Source organism: Felis catus, chromosome B2, assembly GCF_018350175.1.
Source record: "Felis catus isolate Fca126 chromosome B2, F.catus_Fca126_mat1.0, whole genome shotgun sequence".
Lineage (NCBI taxonomy): Eukaryota > Metazoa > Chordata > Mammalia > Carnivora > Felidae > Felis > Felis catus.
In genome coordinates, this window is record NC_058372.1 from 79836174 (window position 1) to 79853716 (window position 17543).

The following is a 17543-nucleotide window of genomic DNA, read 5'->3' on the forward strand; positions in this document are numbered from 1 at the left end:
TATTCCTTCTGACAACACCTCTTATGCCTTTCTCACTCCCTGGTCCCAATCTAATTCAATAGTAACTGGAAAGTGATTCTTTTTTCTCTTACTGTAACTAACAATAACCACATGAAATGATAACTCTTGTCTAGACAATGATAACAATCATCTAGAACATATTAATACTTGATAATGTCTTAGTGAATTTCATTTACTATATATAATATTTCGATGTTTTAATTTGCAGCAGGTTTAGGTAAACACACAAGTTTCAGGTAAAACAAGAACTGAAAAAAAAGTAAGCAGGTACAGATGTGCGCAGCCACTATTCCACTCTATGTAACACTTCGCCCCCACCCTACCCACACATTCTTTTCCAGTCCAGCTCGACCCAATTCAACAATCTGCTGATAATATACTATAGAAGCAGTAATGCACCCAAAAAGTCACCAGCTCTCTTCATCAGTCATTATATGCTACTCATTCTCAGTACTGTCATTACAAGTCAGTCTTAGTAAAAGCAGGGCATAAATTAAAAAAGAAAACAGGGCTTCCAGTTTTAAAATTTTCAGACTGATAACATGTCATGGTCTTCCCCTCCCTCAGTGAATCCCTAAAAATAACAGAAAAGGTATAAACCATAAATAAATGGATGAACAAATAAACATAGATACCTGAGCTTGAAGCAAACAAACAAACAAACAAACAAAACCCCTCAAAGCTGAGATTACAGAGAAATCCCTAAGAAACACCAAGGTCAGACTGAAGAGGGAACCTGTAGCCCTTGACCAGAATTAGTAAGATTCTGCTGTAGAAGGTAGAACTGGTGGAAGCCCAAACCGGAAAGGACATGAAGACAACCATCAGGGCTGTTATTTGGAGAATCATGGTGAGAAGAAGCCAGTAGGTGAACTCTGTGCACTACTCCTACCACCCAGTGCACACTTCCAGGTGGGAGCAGACTATAGAAGCTCGTGTAGGAGAGGGGAGGAGGTGCTCTAGGAGCTCAGGATGCCCAGAAAGACGGGGGGGGGGGGGGGGGGGGGGCTACCCACACTTCCACCCTTCAAGTACTCTGATCTTCCCTAACTCACTACAGTGTGTGGATTCAACAGCTAGAAGCAGTACTATCTTCTCTCCAGACATTTCCTCAAATGTCTAACATACATACACTTGAACATACATCTGAAGAAGCAGAGTTCATAAAGGAGTCAGAGTAAAGTTTCAGGTATAATTAAAATCTTCAGAGAAAAGGTGGTATCCACAAAACAGGAACAGACAATTTCAGAACAAGAGCAACCATGGAAAATATGGCCTTAGAGACCTTAGAAATAAAAATGTAATTGTAGGGGGGAGGTTAGATATATGGATTGAAAAGGAGAATAAGAACAGATTACGAGGGCAGTAGTGAACTAGAACATCCAATCCTCTCAGAACGTAGTACAAAGGGATAGAGTGCTGGGAAGTATGAGGCAAAGGTTAAAATGACATCAGGACTAGTCATCTCAAACCCGTAGAAAATATAAATACTTGTGAAAATGCATTAGAAAAGGATCCAGAAGGATGTGCAGCAAACAAAGAGTGCATGAATGAAAGATTTGGGGGCAATCATCAAAGGGATTTGGCTTTGATTTCATTTAAAAATTTTCAGGGGCGCCTGGGTGGCTCAGTCGGCTAAGCGTCCGACCTCAGCTCAGGTCACGATCTCGCAGTTCGTGGGTTCGAGCCCCGCATCGGGCTCTGTGCTGACAGCTCAGAGCCTGGAGCCTGTTTCAGATTCTGTGTCTCCCTCTCTCTGACCCTCCCCTGTCCATGCTCTATCTCTCTCTGTCTCAAAAATAAATAAACGTTAAAAAAAATTAAAAAAATAAATAAATAAAAATTTTTAGGCTTATTTATTTATTTATTTTTTAGTAATCTCTATACCCAACATAGGGCTCAAACTGATGACCCTGAGATCAAGAGTCATATGCTCTTCCAACTTAGCAAGGAAGGCACCCCCCTGGCTTTAATTTTAAAAAGGAAACACATTTATATACATATATTATTAAAATTAGTTTCAAAAAAAATGTTTAATGTATAGCGAGTCATGGAAGACACAAAAATATTTCAAAATATTAAATATTCTTTAAGTTGTGATTTCAATTCCACATTTTCTTAAGTGTTTGTCATAAAGTTTTTGTCTTTTTATTATTATTTTTTTAATGTTTATTTATTTTTGAGAGAGAGAGAGACAGAGTGCAAGCAGAGGAGGGGCAGAGAGAGAGAGGGAGTTGCAGAATCCGAAGCAGGATCCAGGCTTTGAGGTGTCAGCACAGAGCTTGATGTGAGACTTGAAGTCACAAGCCATGAAATCATTACCTGAGCTGAAGTCAGAAGCTCAACCGACTGAGCTACTGAGGTGCCCCCAGACAGCGAGAGAATCTTAAGCAGGCTCCACACTGTAAATGCAGAGCCAGACATGGGGCTTGAACCCACAAACTGTGAGATCATGACCTGAGCTGAAATCAAGAGTTGGAAGCTTAAAACTGACTGAGCCACCCCGGTGCCTCCAAGGAAAAAAAAAAATAATAATAATGTATTATCAAGGACAAAAATGGAAACCTCAAGAGCTGTAGTTACTCTATTATCACCTCACAAACAGCTAGCGTTAGATCAATGCAAAGAGTAGGAGAGAAATGCCCACAGGCAGTGGGTTGTACTCAGTGTATTATAGGGGTTATGAACGCAGACAAAGCAGTGCAGGATTTGGATGGGGTTGATGGGGATGGAGGGGAAGGATGCTCTCCAAGAAGAGCAGAGCCCAAATGCAGGTAAAGGCACAATGCCTTTTGTAGAACAGGAAAATACGCAAGTGCTGAAAACTCTGCAACTACCATATGCCAAGTACTGTGCTAGGCACTCTCCACTCTTTATCCCATTTAACTCCTTCAGGAATACATAGTATTATTTCCACTTCACAGTCAAACAAATTTCAGGCTCAGGAAGGTCAAGTAGCATTCAGACTGAGGGCTGGCCCATCCAAAAGTCTATCCAATCTTTCCTGCTGTGCAAAACTCAATCCAACCAAAGAAAGCAAAACTCCACACCAAATTATGCACAAACACAAAAATATCTAAGTGTCTGTAAACGTCTTTGTTTCTTCTCAATTTATACTGCTGAATGTCAGTCTAGATTTTAACTTATCTTCAGCAGGGTCTGCAAGTGTCTATGCGGCATGATCATCCACACTGTTGCCCTGGAGGATGGACCTCCTCCTCCTGGGAGAGTGGGGAGGTGATGGAGGCCACTGTGCAGAGAGGAGGTGGTGTATATGCATGTTTACGTACACGGACAGGGTGGGAAATGAGATACACATACCACTACAACATACACACACAGTTAGAAATATTTCCTTTTTCCTGCCAAATTCAAGCGTGAGCCACCAACGGTAAACTGTTGGGCAATGGTAGGCCAGGTCAGCAAGGATACCATCAACTCTGTGGAGACTCCTCAGACCCATACAGATGCATTTTACATTTAGCTGATATGGACAGAAATATACTCCATGTCAGGTACCTTGCTAGACCTTTCTGCAAACTTTTATACTCCCTCCACCCCCATCCAATGAGGAGGTACAAGTCTGTTTGCACCTGAGGATTCTGGGAAAAGGAAGGTGCCCAAGCTCGTAGGGATGGTATGTGGGATCTTCACCTAGGCCTTAGCCAACAATCAGATGGGATTCAACAAAAACTGCAACAAAGAAAACAGAAGAGATTAGGAAATAACAGAGTACATCATGCATAGTAAGAGCACATACGACCAGTAAAACTCTTTTAAATTTACTTACACATATGTGGTGCTAGTTTACAATATAAATGTATTTGTTATGTGAACCACAGTGAAAAACACTTTGCTATTGATCAGGAGAGGCTTTTTACAACACAGAGGACTGCTGACAAAAATCCCTCCTCTAGGGTCACCTGGTCTAGGGTCACCTGGCTGGCTCAGTTGGTAGAGCACGTGACTCTTGATCTTGGAGTCATGAGTTCCAGCCCCTCGTTGGGCATAGAGGTTATTTTAGAAAACAAAGAAAAAATTGATTTGCCATTGCTCTCAAGGGTGACGGGCCTCTAGGGTCTGATACAGATCATGTAAATATATATGTATATGTATATGTATATGTATATATGTATATATGTATATATATTATGTATATATACATATATATGTATATATATATGTATATATACATAATATATATATATATATATATATATGTATGTGTGTGTGTATGTTTTAAGGTCTTTTAAAATTTATTTTGAGAGAGAGACAGAGAGAAAACAAGTCAGGGAGGGGAGGCAAGAGAGGAAGGGAAAAAATCCCAAGCAGGGTCCTGTCAGTGCAGAGCCCCACTCAGGGCTTGAACTCATGCACCTCAAGATCATGACCTGAGCAAGCTGAAATCAAGAGAGTCGGATGTTTAACCAACTCAGCCACCCAGGCGCCCCAGATCATGTATGTATTTTAAAAAAATCTCTCCCCGGGGCTCCTGGATGGCTCAGTCGGTTGAGCGTCTGACTTCAGCTCAGGTCATGATCTCACGGTCTGTGAGTTCAGGCCCCGCATCAGGCTCTGTGCTGACAGCTCGGAGCCTGGAGCCTGCCTCGGATTCTGTGTCTCCCTCTCTCTCTGCCCCTCCCCTGCTCATGCTCTGTCTCAAAAATAAATAAAAATATTAAAAAAATAAAAAATAAAATAAAATAAAATAAAATAAAATAAAATAAAAAAATAAAAAAATCTCTCCCCTAATCCTCTCCCACCTCCCCTCAAGTATCTCTGCTTCTGAAACCCTGTGCTTCTGAAACCTTCTGAGAAGTTTGCAGAGCCTCTCATCCCACTCTGGGAGAGGTGGCAAGGGGTGCACATTAGGAAATGCAGCAGCCAACCTCCTGGCCTCCTAGACCTCTGGCTGTCTCCATTAACCTTTCCCTGTGCATCACCACTTGCTCAAGAACATCCTGAGAGGGGCACCTGACTGGCTTAGTTGGTAGAGCATGTGACTCTTGATCTTGGAGTCATGAGTTCGAGTCCCACATGGGTACAGAAATTACTTAAATAAATAAATAAATAAATAAATAAATAAATAAGAAAAAAAAAAAAAGAACATCGTGAGAAAGATAAAAGTGTGGAGGAGAATGAAGGATGAGAGCTGCAATGAAAGGGCTAATACTTTTTTAAAAAAGAAAGATCAGAAAGGAACCACAGGATTTGGGACTGGAGATGGAATCCCAGGGAGGACTCTTTAAAAGTGTCAGCAGGTGTGCAGGAAGTTGCCAGAGGAGGTGAAATTTACCAGAGGGCAGTTTGTTCAGTTTCATAAAGGTTCCCTGATCATCTGCCAAGTGTGTGTTAGATGGGGCTGAGCCAGGGGCTGCAGACACAAAGAAATGATTCATTCCTTAGTGATTTGAGGAGAAAACAGACAAGAAAAACTGACAGTTACAGTGCACTGCTATCTAAGGTGTTATGGGCTCAGAGAGAGGGCTCCCTGGAGAAATATCTGAGTCTTAAAGAAAAGGAGGCATAAAAGTGATGAATGAGGGAAAGGTCATGCCAGGAAGAGATCCTGGCCTTCCTGGAGTTTAAGGAATGTAGTTTAAAGGCAAGAAAGGGCTGCACAGAGTCCAATGGCTTCCCACAGCATTTCACATAAAATCCAAACACCTTCTTTCCCCCAAAAGGCCCTACATGGGCTGTCCTCTCATCCCGGGCCTGGTTTATCTTCCTTACTGATTCCCTATCCTGCAACCACACTGGCCTTATGGTTCCTCACCTCCTCCTCACCTCCCCATTGGACTTGCTCCTCCCTCAGCCTGGCAGGCTTCCGTTAGCTTTCTTCCCACTCAGCCCAGCAGCGATTTTACCTCCTCTCAGCTGAATGAGGCCCCATCACTTCCTGATAATCCTGTGTCTTCTTACTGCTATACAAAACTATCTTTTTACTTTGTACATCTGTCTTCTTGTATGTTTATTGTCTGTATATATTGTATGTATTGTCCCATATATACACAGGCAAATTACAAAGCATATGGCATGAGTCCAATACATATCTTTGAATAGGTTAGTTGATACAGAAGTCTGTTATCTCCACAGCAAACAAAAACTGCAACAAAGAAAATAGAAGAAGCTGGGAAATACCGGCGTACCTCATGCATAATATGAGTACACACTGCTAGCGAAACTCTTTTAGGTTTACTTAGACTTATGTGGTGTTAGGTTCACAATATATACATTTTATTGTGGATCCCGGTCAAAAATATTTTGTCAACCACTGCTAGACTCTGCTTGCTCATCAATGAGATGCTGAGAAGTTTAGATTTTACCTTTAAAGCCAGGAAGAAATCACTAAGGATTTTAAGGGGAGACTAGTATGATCAGATTTACACTTCAAGAAGTTCATTCCAGAAACAGACTCCCTAGGCGGGGTCAGTGTGGAGACAGTGAAGGGGTTTGGAATAAGCCACTGTGGCATAAAAATTATATTGAGCTAGAAGTTTTTGGAGTCCCTGAAATCCCCTATTTGCCTAAAGCAGAGCCTCCCAAGAGAACTCAATTGCCACAAATCTTCCCTGAAACAACTCTAATCTCTCAGTGAAGGAGACAAGTCAGAAGAGAAGTTGACACCACACCCAAACAGATGTGGTCCCTGACGAAGGAGCAAGGAGTGTGGGGCAAGCTAAGGGCACAATGCAGGCTAACAGCACCAGTCCGCCCCCCCACCCCTGCCGCCCCCCAGGTGGGACATGTATGATATTCCTTGGGCACTCCTGGCTACGCCAAAACAAGGAAGGGCAAAAAACAAAGGATTAAACTGATAAGAGTCTGCACCAGTTTACCAAAAAAAGGCCATCCCATCACAGCCTGAAGTCCAGGAACTCCCTGTGGTCTTCAGGTTACTGATTTGCTAGAAGGAAAAACCACCTTAGCTTGACAATAGCTAGACCTCCAGTAAGTCTTTAGCATGTGAAAGTCTCTTTAGAAACTCCCTCTTGACCTTATCTCCCCGACTCCATAAATTGGTCACCCCCATGCTTGCAGTGCAGCTCTTCCAGCCCACGGGTCCTGTCCCCGGACCCCATGCTTTATCACCTTTTTGCACCAAAGACGTCTTCAAGAATTCTTTCTTGGCTGTCGGCTCCAGACACCCCACCATCACCCCAAAACTTCCTCCGTCCCCAAATAATCCTACCTCCCATCTTTTCTCCGGCGGGCCCATTATCTTTCCAAAAAGTCATTTGCTTTCCCATAAATGCCCTCTCCCCAACTCCCTTCCAAGAAGTCATTCATTCTCACAGAACTGCCCCTCAGCTCCTCCCAACCCTCTATTAAGATGGTAATAAAGCCTGGAATTCTAAACACCTCTTTTTTTTTTTTTTTTAATTTATTCACTTAAGTAATCTCCACACCCAGATCAAGAGTCACATGCTTTTCCAACTGAACTAGCCAGGCACCCCTCTAAACACCTCTTAAATTGCATTTTCTGTGTACTCTCATGCATTAGTATATAACTAAATCTGTTTTTCTCGTTAATCTATCTTTTGTCAACTGACAAAAGTTTAATTTGCAGGCTCCCAATTCAGAACCTAAGAGAAAAGAGGATAAGTTTTTCCTCCCCTGACAGCAGTTAGGTTGTTCTATAATAGGAAAAGATAGGATTCAGTAGGCAGACAAAGAAAGATTAGAACCTGAGGTTCCTGGGTGGGGAAAAACACTATTTTGGAACAATGCTGGGATTGCCTAACCACAGCAAACCCCCTCAGGCCTAAGGTTCCTCTTAAGAATGTAACAGATACCACCTACTCCCCCTTAAGTTTCCCTCTGGAATTTGACTAAAGACCTAACTAAAAATAAGTAGTAGACCATAAAACGTAGGACCCACAAGGAACATGGCTGTAGACCCACCCCTCATACAATGAAAACGAGCCAATCAGGAATGGACAACCCAGCACCTAGAGCTATCAATCCAGTAAGGGTAGGACCTGAGAAGGACTGAGGGGGAAGGGAAGTGAGGGCTGACCAGAACCTTGTAAAACAAACACCCTTGCCTACTGTAGCAGGCATTCACTTTTGAATGCCCTGTCTCTGTAAAGACAGCTTTCATACTATTCTCCCTTTCCGATCTTCTACTCTAATAAACTTTTGCCTGCTGCTCATTTTGTGTCCACCTCTTCATTCTTTGAAGCGGCAAGACAACGAACCCCGGGTACTGAGGTAAAAAAATCCTGCAACATTTCTAGAACACAAATGAAAAATGAAAGAACTTAGGCACAGGCCATGTAAATGGTCGGAAGGAACGAATCTGTAAGAAATTCCAATCGACTCAATAGTATTTAGTAATCCCCAGGACGCAGAGGACAAGGGAGAAAGAAGCCCCGAGTTCCCAACCTGGCAGACCAAGCCAACAAGGGCCCATTCACAAAGATGGTAAAGGGAAAGAGGATGAACAGGTATTTGAAGGTGTGGAGTGTGGGGTGCCTGTCTACCTGCAGCTCAGGTGAGGAAAGAATCCAGGAACTCCCAAGAGGAGGAAGAGTGGGAACACATGAGGTCACAGACAGGTTTGATGTGGGAATGCAGATTTGATGCAAGCCCATGCCTCAATGGCTCATTTTCCTCTAATCCTGTTGGCTGCGGCGAGGGCATTTTTGAAAGGTTTTAGTCTTGGCCACCATGCTCAAAACAGTGTCACTTCTAATCCTCAAGGTGATAATGTTTCCCCTTTACAGATGTAAAAACAGAGGCCTCAATACTTACTACAATAAACATTCAATAGATGTTTGTTGGTTAGGATAAATGAATTAGAGCCACTAAACAGGATTTGAAGCTAAATTAACAGAAGCTTTAAAAGGAAACTTCATATCTGACTTTGGCCCAGATTAGCACTTGAGTATCAAGAGTATGAACTTTATGCCTCGGTAGTTTATCTACTGTGGTCAGGGGCACTGAACATAACTTAGCTATCTTGTACTGGGTCCTGTCAGTACCCAAATTTTCCAAACAGTCTGGCTTTGTAACTAGATTGCTAAAAATACGAGGGAAACCCCACCATCCATGGAACAGCATTATGGGGAGGCACCACATAACTGGACAGGTTAATTACCTCATCAATAACTGGCAGATCCCCGTCAAAACCCAATAGGCCTGATACATACACAGGAAGGGACAGATGCCTCACACCTTGAGCACAGGGCTGTCTAGGAGCCACACTTGACTCATCTGTGGGTTGGGAATGTTCACAACAAAGAAGGAACCAGAAATCAGGAAAATGGGAACTAAAGTCCTGATGCCCTGCTAACACATCGGCCTTGCCTCCTTAACCTCAAGAGGTCTCTTTGGAGAGAACGAGACATCATATGAAATGCACTTCATAAATTCTTAAGTATTATACAACTGAAAACTACTATAATTAAGGAAAGTTCCCCAACAGATGATAACCTTTGAACGGGTCCAAAACGGGAAAGTGAAACAAAGATTTAACGAAAAATGAGGATAACATGGTGGCAAAGTGATGGCAAGTGAAATGGTTTAAAAAACACTGGGGCGGGGGGGGGGGGGGGGGGGGGGGAGGGGGTGGCTCAGCAGGTTGAGAGTCCAACTCCTGGTTTCGGCTCAGGTCATGATCTGACCTTTGTGGAATCGAGCCCTGTGTGGGCTCCTCACTGAGCGTGGAGCCTGCTTGGGATTCTCTCTCTTTACCTCTGCCCCCTACTTGTAATGTGTGGTGAGCTTGCGTGCAGGCTCTCTCTCAAAAAAAACAAAAATATAAGGAGAGTGACAAACTGGGGTTCAAGTCCCAGCTCTGCCATGTACCAGCTGTGTGACCCCAGTCCTTATCTATAAGTCTCTATCAGCCTGTGCATACAGGTGCACCCCCCTTTCTTTCTTTTTTTTCTTTTTGTTTTTGTTTTTGTTTTTTTTTTTACTCCAGCCCTAGCCTAGGTAATGAGAGGGTCTTTTGTGGAATGTGGCTACGTTAAGGCTCACATAGCCTTCAGGGAAAGTTAGAATTTCTTTGCTATTAGTATTCTGTGGGGTCAACAAAGGCTTAAGTTTCTATATACTAACAGTTTTAGGAAGAAGCCTCTGGTTTGTTTCTATTTGCAACACTATATGTGGTCCTTTACATTTCTGATCGATGGAACTATTTACACATTCAAGAGCCGGGAGCTCAGGGGTACCTGGCTGGCTCAATCAGTAGAGCATGGCTCAATCTTAGGGCATGAGTTCAAGCACCATGTTGGGTGTAGAACCTACTTAATTAAAAAAAAAAAAAAAAAAAAAAAGGACCCTGGAGCTCAGTGAGAAATTCCATCCCACATGGAAATTAAATATTTGAATAATACCACTAATAAGAGAATATGCAAAAATCATAAAGATTCATTGTCCATTTGATTAACACTTAGGAGAATGAAATGCAAACAGAAAACAGAACATATATTTTCAAAGGCATGAAAGTTTGGGGGGGTTGTTTTGTTTTTTAACCTTTATTTTTTTTTAATTTTTTAAGTTTATTTTTGAGAGAGACAGAGGTAGAGTGAGTGGGGGAGGGGCAAATGGAGAGGGAGAGAGAGAATCCCAAGCAGGCTCCACACTGTCAGAACAGAGCCTGATGCAGGGCTTGGAACTCACAAAACTGTGAGGTCATGACCTGGGCTGAAACCAAGAATCAGAGGCTTAACCGATGAGCCACCCAGGTGCCCCAGGCATGAAAATTTTTGAAGGCAATTTTTATTTATGTGGGAACACCAAATCTTTATGAAATCCTCTCACATCACACTGGCAGGTCACTGAAAACATAATCCCATACATGAGTTTTTCCTTGACATATATATTCAGTAACATTTCTGATGTGTTCTGATTTACCAACACTTTTGCAAGAAGTTCTTGTGAACTTTTTTTTTTTTTTTACCATCACTTTGAGAGTGATCCAGGTGGGTTTTCTGTGGTCCTCTACTTTACACACTGAGAAACTGAGTAGGAGTCTCCCCCGAAAGGACCTCAAGAGGAGAAAGTCGACAGCATCTTGAATGATTTAGATCAGGAGTGAAAAACCCATTTGTCTTGAGTATCACAGCAGAACCAGGGAAAGCCAGTTACAAGAGAGCTTGAGGGCTTTCGCAGAGAGGAAGAACAGAAAAGATTTGAAAAAGAAAAAAAAAATAAGGAAGAATAAAGGAGGTAGAGAAGAAAGTAAGAAAAATGAGCAGAGGTAGGAAATGAATCCGTGTCACCAACCACAGCTATGAGGGTCAGGGGACTGACTGAAGCAGAGGGTAAACAGAGAGACACCTGGGACTGACAATGATGATCTTTCAAACTCAGAGCTACATCCCTTATCCAGAACTCCAGAACTTAGTTTCTGCCTCTTTTTTCCCCACCAGACTACCTTACGTGTTCTGATATAAAAATGGGAGAGATTTCTGAAAAAAAGTATAGAATCAAGATTCTATGAATCACTGCAACATGTTTACAAATCATCTAATATAAACCTATGTCGTCTATGGGGTGCTTGGGTGGCTCAGTAGGTTAAGCGTCTGACTTCAGCTCAGGTCACGATCTCACGGGTTTGTGGGTTTGAGCCCAATGTCGGGCTCTGTGCTGACAATACAGAGTCCTATAGCCTGCTTCAGAGTCTGTGACTCCGTCTCTCTGCCCCTTCCTTGCTTACACTCTCTCTCTCTCTCAAAAAATAAACATTAAAATTTAAAAATAATTTTAAAACTATCCTCTCTAAATATATGTATTCGGACAAGCATCGTGTCTAAGGTGTGACTTTGGTCACTATTAACTATTCTGTATTTCGTCTATTCCAATTCTTCTGTATCTCTGTATTTCCAGGGCTATAGGGAAACCCAAGAGATTAGGCATAGCCAGGGCTGGGGTCAACCCAACTCTTTTTGGACAAGACAGAACTACAAGGAAAGGGATTACATATCCACAAACTTGTCTCTCTCCTAAACTTTGCTCAGGTGTAGCTCATGTGGCTGCAGAAAAGTCCTGGCACCCCTGAGCCACAGTCTCACTATCATGAGAAAAATTATCTATCTCTACTTACACTCAAGGAACAGTGAGAGGATGAATTCACTAATAACTTTTAAATTACTTTAAAGAAAAAAAAAAGCTGACACTCATGATTAATAGATGCAAACAGGTGGTTTCACTGCATTTACAAGTATCACCTGCTGACCGGTGGATTCTTCATGCCTCTAGTAACGACCTAAACTGTCACTTGCTCTCTTAGGAGAGACTTCACAGGCTGCCGTGGAAATAAGACCACACATGTGTAGCTGGGCTGTGGATGAGCAGCTGTTTTAGCCAAGTATATATAATGTTTTTCCCTTAAAAATTGGGAGAGACTTTGGGAAAAAAACAATTTCACTTTCTGATTAAATATGATCTTTTCACTGCTTTCCTTCTTATTGCAGTTTTTTTTTTTGTTTATTTATTTATTTTGAGAGAGAGAGAGAGAGAGAGAGCGAGAATGAGCAAGGCAGGGGCAGAGAGAAAAGCCCAAGGATTCTCTGCGTCAGGGCTCGAACTCACTGTGAGATCATGACCTGAGCCCAAATCAAGTGTTGGACGCTCACCCTCAACTGCCGGAGCCATCCAGGCGCCGCGTGTTATTGCAGTGTTTAAAGCACAGTAATTTACTAAAGATTTAAACTCCATGTGTCTAAAAATCATTTCTGCTGCAATTGTTTTTAATGGCTTATTGATTGCTTCCATTCTCTAGAGTTCTATCTGGAGCCTGGAGGTTGAAGGTGAGACTCACCTTATCTCTGATTAACAACTCTCAAAGGGAGGTTGAGAGGTGCCCAAATCTGTCTTTACCAGAACTAAAGTGCCCGAGAACACTCCTGCTATTCATGAGTAAAATTTGGAGTGCAAGCCGGAGAAGTGCATAGCACAATATGGTAAAACTTACATGGCCCTCGTCTTAAAAATAAGATCAGAGGTTCCTTCCAAGACTAACGGAAATGAAATTCATGCTATCCACTTTCAATCTACCTTCTTTTGCACAGCTCCTGATAAACTGGTTTGCAACTTACCTAGTGATGCCTAGGTAAGGCATGCCACCTAGTCGGGCATGCCACCTGCAGGGGAGATTTCTAAACCTCAGGGGAAAAGCCCCAGGTCTCTACTAAGCAAAGGCATTAAATAAAGTCCATTAGGAAGGTAAAGGGGGAAGGGGGTTCATTAGAGAAATGCTTTGTTCATGGTTCAAAATATACCATACCCATCCTTCCTTAGAGTAAATAAGCCCCTTTCCCCTCACATTTCATTTCTTACAGAGTCGGTAAACGTAATTCGCCAAAAATAATACAGGATCCTAATGCAACATGTGCCCAGGGCCCATTAGAAATTGGGATGACCCTTTGGTGGCACTCTGAGGTTCCAGAAAGGGAAGTCACAACTCCTGGCCTCCACCCTCATCTCGACTCCCCAGGACCATACTGGCTGGCATGACACTGTCAGGAATAATTGCTGCTAGAACTGCTGACTGAGGACCCTAGCTGCCACTCTAGAAAGTGAACGCCCTGATAGTGATTCTGCAGTCGGGCGTACACCCCAAAATCAAAGTCAGGGACACGGAAAGAACAGGAACCTGAGATAATAGAGGAAGTCTTCTGAGAATAGACCACTACCCACAGCAGGCCCAGAGGGAGAAAGACCTAGCTTCAGTAATGTTTGCAAGAGCAAATATTCATTAATTGCTCCTCTTACCACATAAATACACTCAATGCTTTTATAGCAAGATTCCATGTTGATCCCAAGAACTCACGAGGGATGATTTTAGTGCTGAAGTAATGAAAAGCATCAGTTACAGATGAGTTTGCCTTTAGGTTGGGAGCAGTGGGGAGCATTCAAGACCAGGCTCTGGGGAAGCCCTTTGTTCAGGAAATCCCACCCCTCAGGCAAAGCTTTCTTTTCATTTCAATTTCAAGTCATCAAATCAAATTTTAAAAGTGCCCCCTTAAAGAACTGCAGAATAAATAAGCAGTTCCGGTACTTTCCATGGAACCTCTCAGGTCCCCAGGACAATATCGAATTACAGGGCTTTTCTTCCCAGATATAGCCTCTCTTTTTTCTTTTTTTAAAAGAGTATCACACATGCACCCTATTGTGTGTCTACCATTTCAAATATCTTGCAAATACATCCCCATTCTGAATCTCTAGAGTCTGCTAAGAATCTAGGAGGAGCTAATGAAAGCAATTTGAATAATAACAAAGCGACTGAACAATTTAATTACCAAAGGTAGCCCTAGAGACTCCAACAAAAGGACTGAAAGCCTTTATCCACAAAAACGTGGCCACGTGCTCAACTGTGGGACCAATTATGGGGAGTGCAGAAGAAAGAAGCACACAGGTGCACACACCAAATTTAAGCAAATGGGGAATTAGCACAAACCCTCTCTGGAGACAGGACGCTATGAAAAAGTGTGACTTAGAAAGCTTCTTTCTAATCTTTCAGGCCCAAGGCTTATTTAACTTTCTTCCCCCGCCCCCCCCTTTTTTTCAAACTTTCTTCCCTTTCTGATTAATTGAAAATAGCACCTATCATATGTCAAATAATGGCAACTGTTCTCCAGAGAAAGGCTTTGTGTAGGAATTTTAAAATAAGTTCAATGAATTTTCAATAAAAGTTCTTCCAAATCAAGTCACAAAGGTAGTTCTATCCCTCACACAATTTCCTCAAAGTGAAATGTTTAGAAGTTAGTTCTTTCTTTTGGAAGCATACAGTTTCATCTAGATGTTAACAGCCAGATTCTATTGACCTTTTCAAGTGACCCTACGATAGAGAATTTTTCCCTTGCTTTGGAGGCGGACAAAAAAAGATAAACCTTTCTTGAATCCTAAAAACTCTCAACTTCCTTAGGCCCTAAGAATTAAATGCAGGAACCCCCACAGACTGAACAATTACTAAATACCGCTTCTTAAACAGGAAATAGAGTTTGCTTCTGAGCGGTAACGACTTTCCCCGCCCGCGCTCACTCCGGGGCAGGCACCGCCATGCCCAGGTGGTGACACTGAGCAGAGATAAGGTGTCCTAACAACCGTATTTGCCTGGATCCCGGGAAACCCGCGGCCACTCGGCGACTCCCACATCACCTGCGCGCATCCCCCCGCGGCTCCACGGATGCTCCCACTCCACAGACCTGGGCAGCCCAAGGACCCCTCCCGTGGCGACACGGGGTAAGACTGACACCCGCAGCTGCCGACGACCCTGCCAGTCACGCTGCCGCCGGCTGCCTTTTTTAGCCACGACATCTGACCAGGCTTCCACAGCAGCATTCAGTAAGAGATCCCAGGACGCGCCGGGCGGTCCCCTCCCCTTCCCAACCCCCAGACCCTGCGGAGAGCTGGGGCTGAGGGGTGGGGGAAGATACTGGCCCTGGAAGGGGACAGACAACATACGTTCCTCCTGCCCAGATGCCTCCTCTCTGCTCTCTCCACGAATCCGGGTCCCCCCTCTGCCGCCTGCACCTGGTATCCCCCATTTTGCAGCCCGCGGTGGCTCCTCGGGCGCCCCTCCCCACCCCCACTCCTCAACTCTGTGCTCCTGGACCCCCTCCAAGTCCGCGGCCCGCGCGCCTGGTCTGGCCCGGGGCTGGGAGACACAGAGGGAAGGGACCGGCTGCGGGCTGAGGACGCGCGGGGCGTGGGGCCGGGCGGGAGACTCCGCGCTCACCTCCCTCCTCCGCCCCGCTGTCGGGGTCGGCGTCCGAGGAGTCGGGCCCGTCCCCGTAGTCCGCTAGCCCCACCAGTTCATCCTCCTCGTCGTCGTCCTCTTCCTCGGGCTGCGGCTTCCCCAGCACCTGGCTCATCGCTCCCACGGCCGGCCGTCCCGGGGGCGGCGGGGGACCCTGGTGGGGGGCCAAACCTCTTCGCCTGCCGCTCGCAACCTCTTTCTGAACTGGTGTTTTGTCTGGAGGTTCGCTGGAGCCCGCGGAGGCAGGGCCGCGCGCCCCCCGCGGCGGTCGGCGTCCAGGTCTGGGTCTCGCGGTTCCCACCGCGCCCGGAGCCCCCTTCCCCGCCCCGCCCGCCTGCCGGCGGAGGAGTCAGCCGGAGCGCGGCAGTTCCTCCCTGAGGAGGGAGAGAGAGACTGCGTGACCCAAGTCACCTGACACACACTGTCACACACACACACACACACACACACACACATACACACACACACACACACACACACACACACACACCCGCACGGGTGCGCGCGCGCTTTCCCGGGTTCTGGCACCGCTCAGCGGGGCGCTGGGCCGAGGCCGCGCACACACCAGGCAAGGGGGGGACGGGGGAAGGGCGGCGCGCGCCCTCCACCTAACCAGAAGCGCAGGGTGGCACACGCCCGGTACCCTGGGCCCTGGGACGCTGCGCGGTCACCCACCGCGGCTGCGCTCCAGGGGCCCCCACGCGCTCTTCGTGCACGTGGTCCCCGCACAGGCCGGCGAGCTGGGGACCTGCACACCCTAAGAACCTATTCCCCATCCACCTCCGACACACACACCCTACCTTGGGTGGCTTTCTCCAGCTTTGCGTCCTGGGGAGGGTTCCAGTCCCAAGTGGGCTGCCTCCTCCTTCCCCCAACACTGCAGGGCCCAGGCCCCCCATCCAGAGCAGCGTGCCTAGGACACATGCTGAAGCTCTCAGAGAAGAAAACTCCGAGAAATGCACTGCAGAGGTTCAGTCTCCATAGCAATTGCCTTTCAGTGTGCATTTATGGTTCAAAGTGCTTCCCACCAGGAATATTAGAAAATCAGGCCTACCCGGATGTAAATGTTTCTTAAAAACATAACATGCCTCATGGCTGCCTAGACAAAATAATAATTCCTCTGCAGCATTTGGGTATAGGTCGCAGGTACAACATACTAGGGCTCTTCATGACCACCTCCTGTCTCATTTGTTTCATAGACTGTAATCGCACATCTCAAAATAAAATGTTTCAAGGCTTGGGGGGATGAGGGGGGCAACTCTCACATAAGAATAGCAACTATGTGGGGGTGAAACTAAAACCTGCATTTCTCCACAAGCTTTTTACCACAGGACATACTGTACCCACCCTTTCTGGATACTGCAAGAATCACGTGGATGAACTTCCTTCTGTCAAGCACAATAAGAAATAAACCAGCTGGCCAGCATGGTGATCCAGATCCTACAGGTGCCAGCAACGCTGCAGGTGGTGTAGGGGAGGAGGCAGGGAGCTGAGAGTGGAAGCTCTTGGGGCCCACGGGTGCTGCCTCTGTCAGAGACATTTACTGAACACCTACTATATGCCAGGAGCTGGGCTAAGTGCAGGGGTGAGGGAGGCTGAATCCACCTATACTCAGAACAGTGTCCCTTCCCTGGAAGAACTCTCAGTCTAGCCAACCATGACTCATGTTCTGGAGTTTGTAGTAGTTGTGCGTGTTGAAGGTGAATGTTGACACCTAGGAGACAGCTACTTCTAACTGGAAAGGTCTTGAGATTTTACAAGTGGAGGCAACATAACTTGCTATGACTGTATCCGTCAAGGTCTTTCT

General features: G+C 45.1%; 1 protein-coding gene and 1 long non-coding RNA gene across 4 annotated transcripts in view; one reads left to right on the forward strand and one right to left on the reverse strand.

The window, feature by feature from the left end:
- The window catches only part of RRAGD (Ras related GTP binding D), a 42394-nt gene extending 25618 nt beyond the window's left edge, over window positions 1–16776 (reverse strand). Inside the window, exon 1 of one of the 3 annotated variants that reach the window (XM_045057834.1) lies at window positions 16537–16776. In XM_045057834.1, the coding sequence (XP_044913769.1) occupies window positions 16537–16741 (205 nt within the window). In that variant the 5' untranslated portion in view covers window positions 16742–16776. Of the gene's footprint in view, window positions 1–3614; window positions 3710–15715; window positions 16170–16536 lie in introns of those variants that run through there. The other 2 variants (XM_011282464.4, XM_045057835.1) reach the window with 2 other exon arrangements.
- LOC109499772 lies at window positions 15002–17162 on the forward strand. The gene is made up of 2 exons (XR_002157268.3): window positions 15002–15321; window positions 17055–17162. It is a non-coding gene; the product is annotated as an uncharacterized LOC109499772 (long non-coding RNA).
- The last annotated feature ends 381 nt before the right edge of the window (window positions 17163–17543 follow it).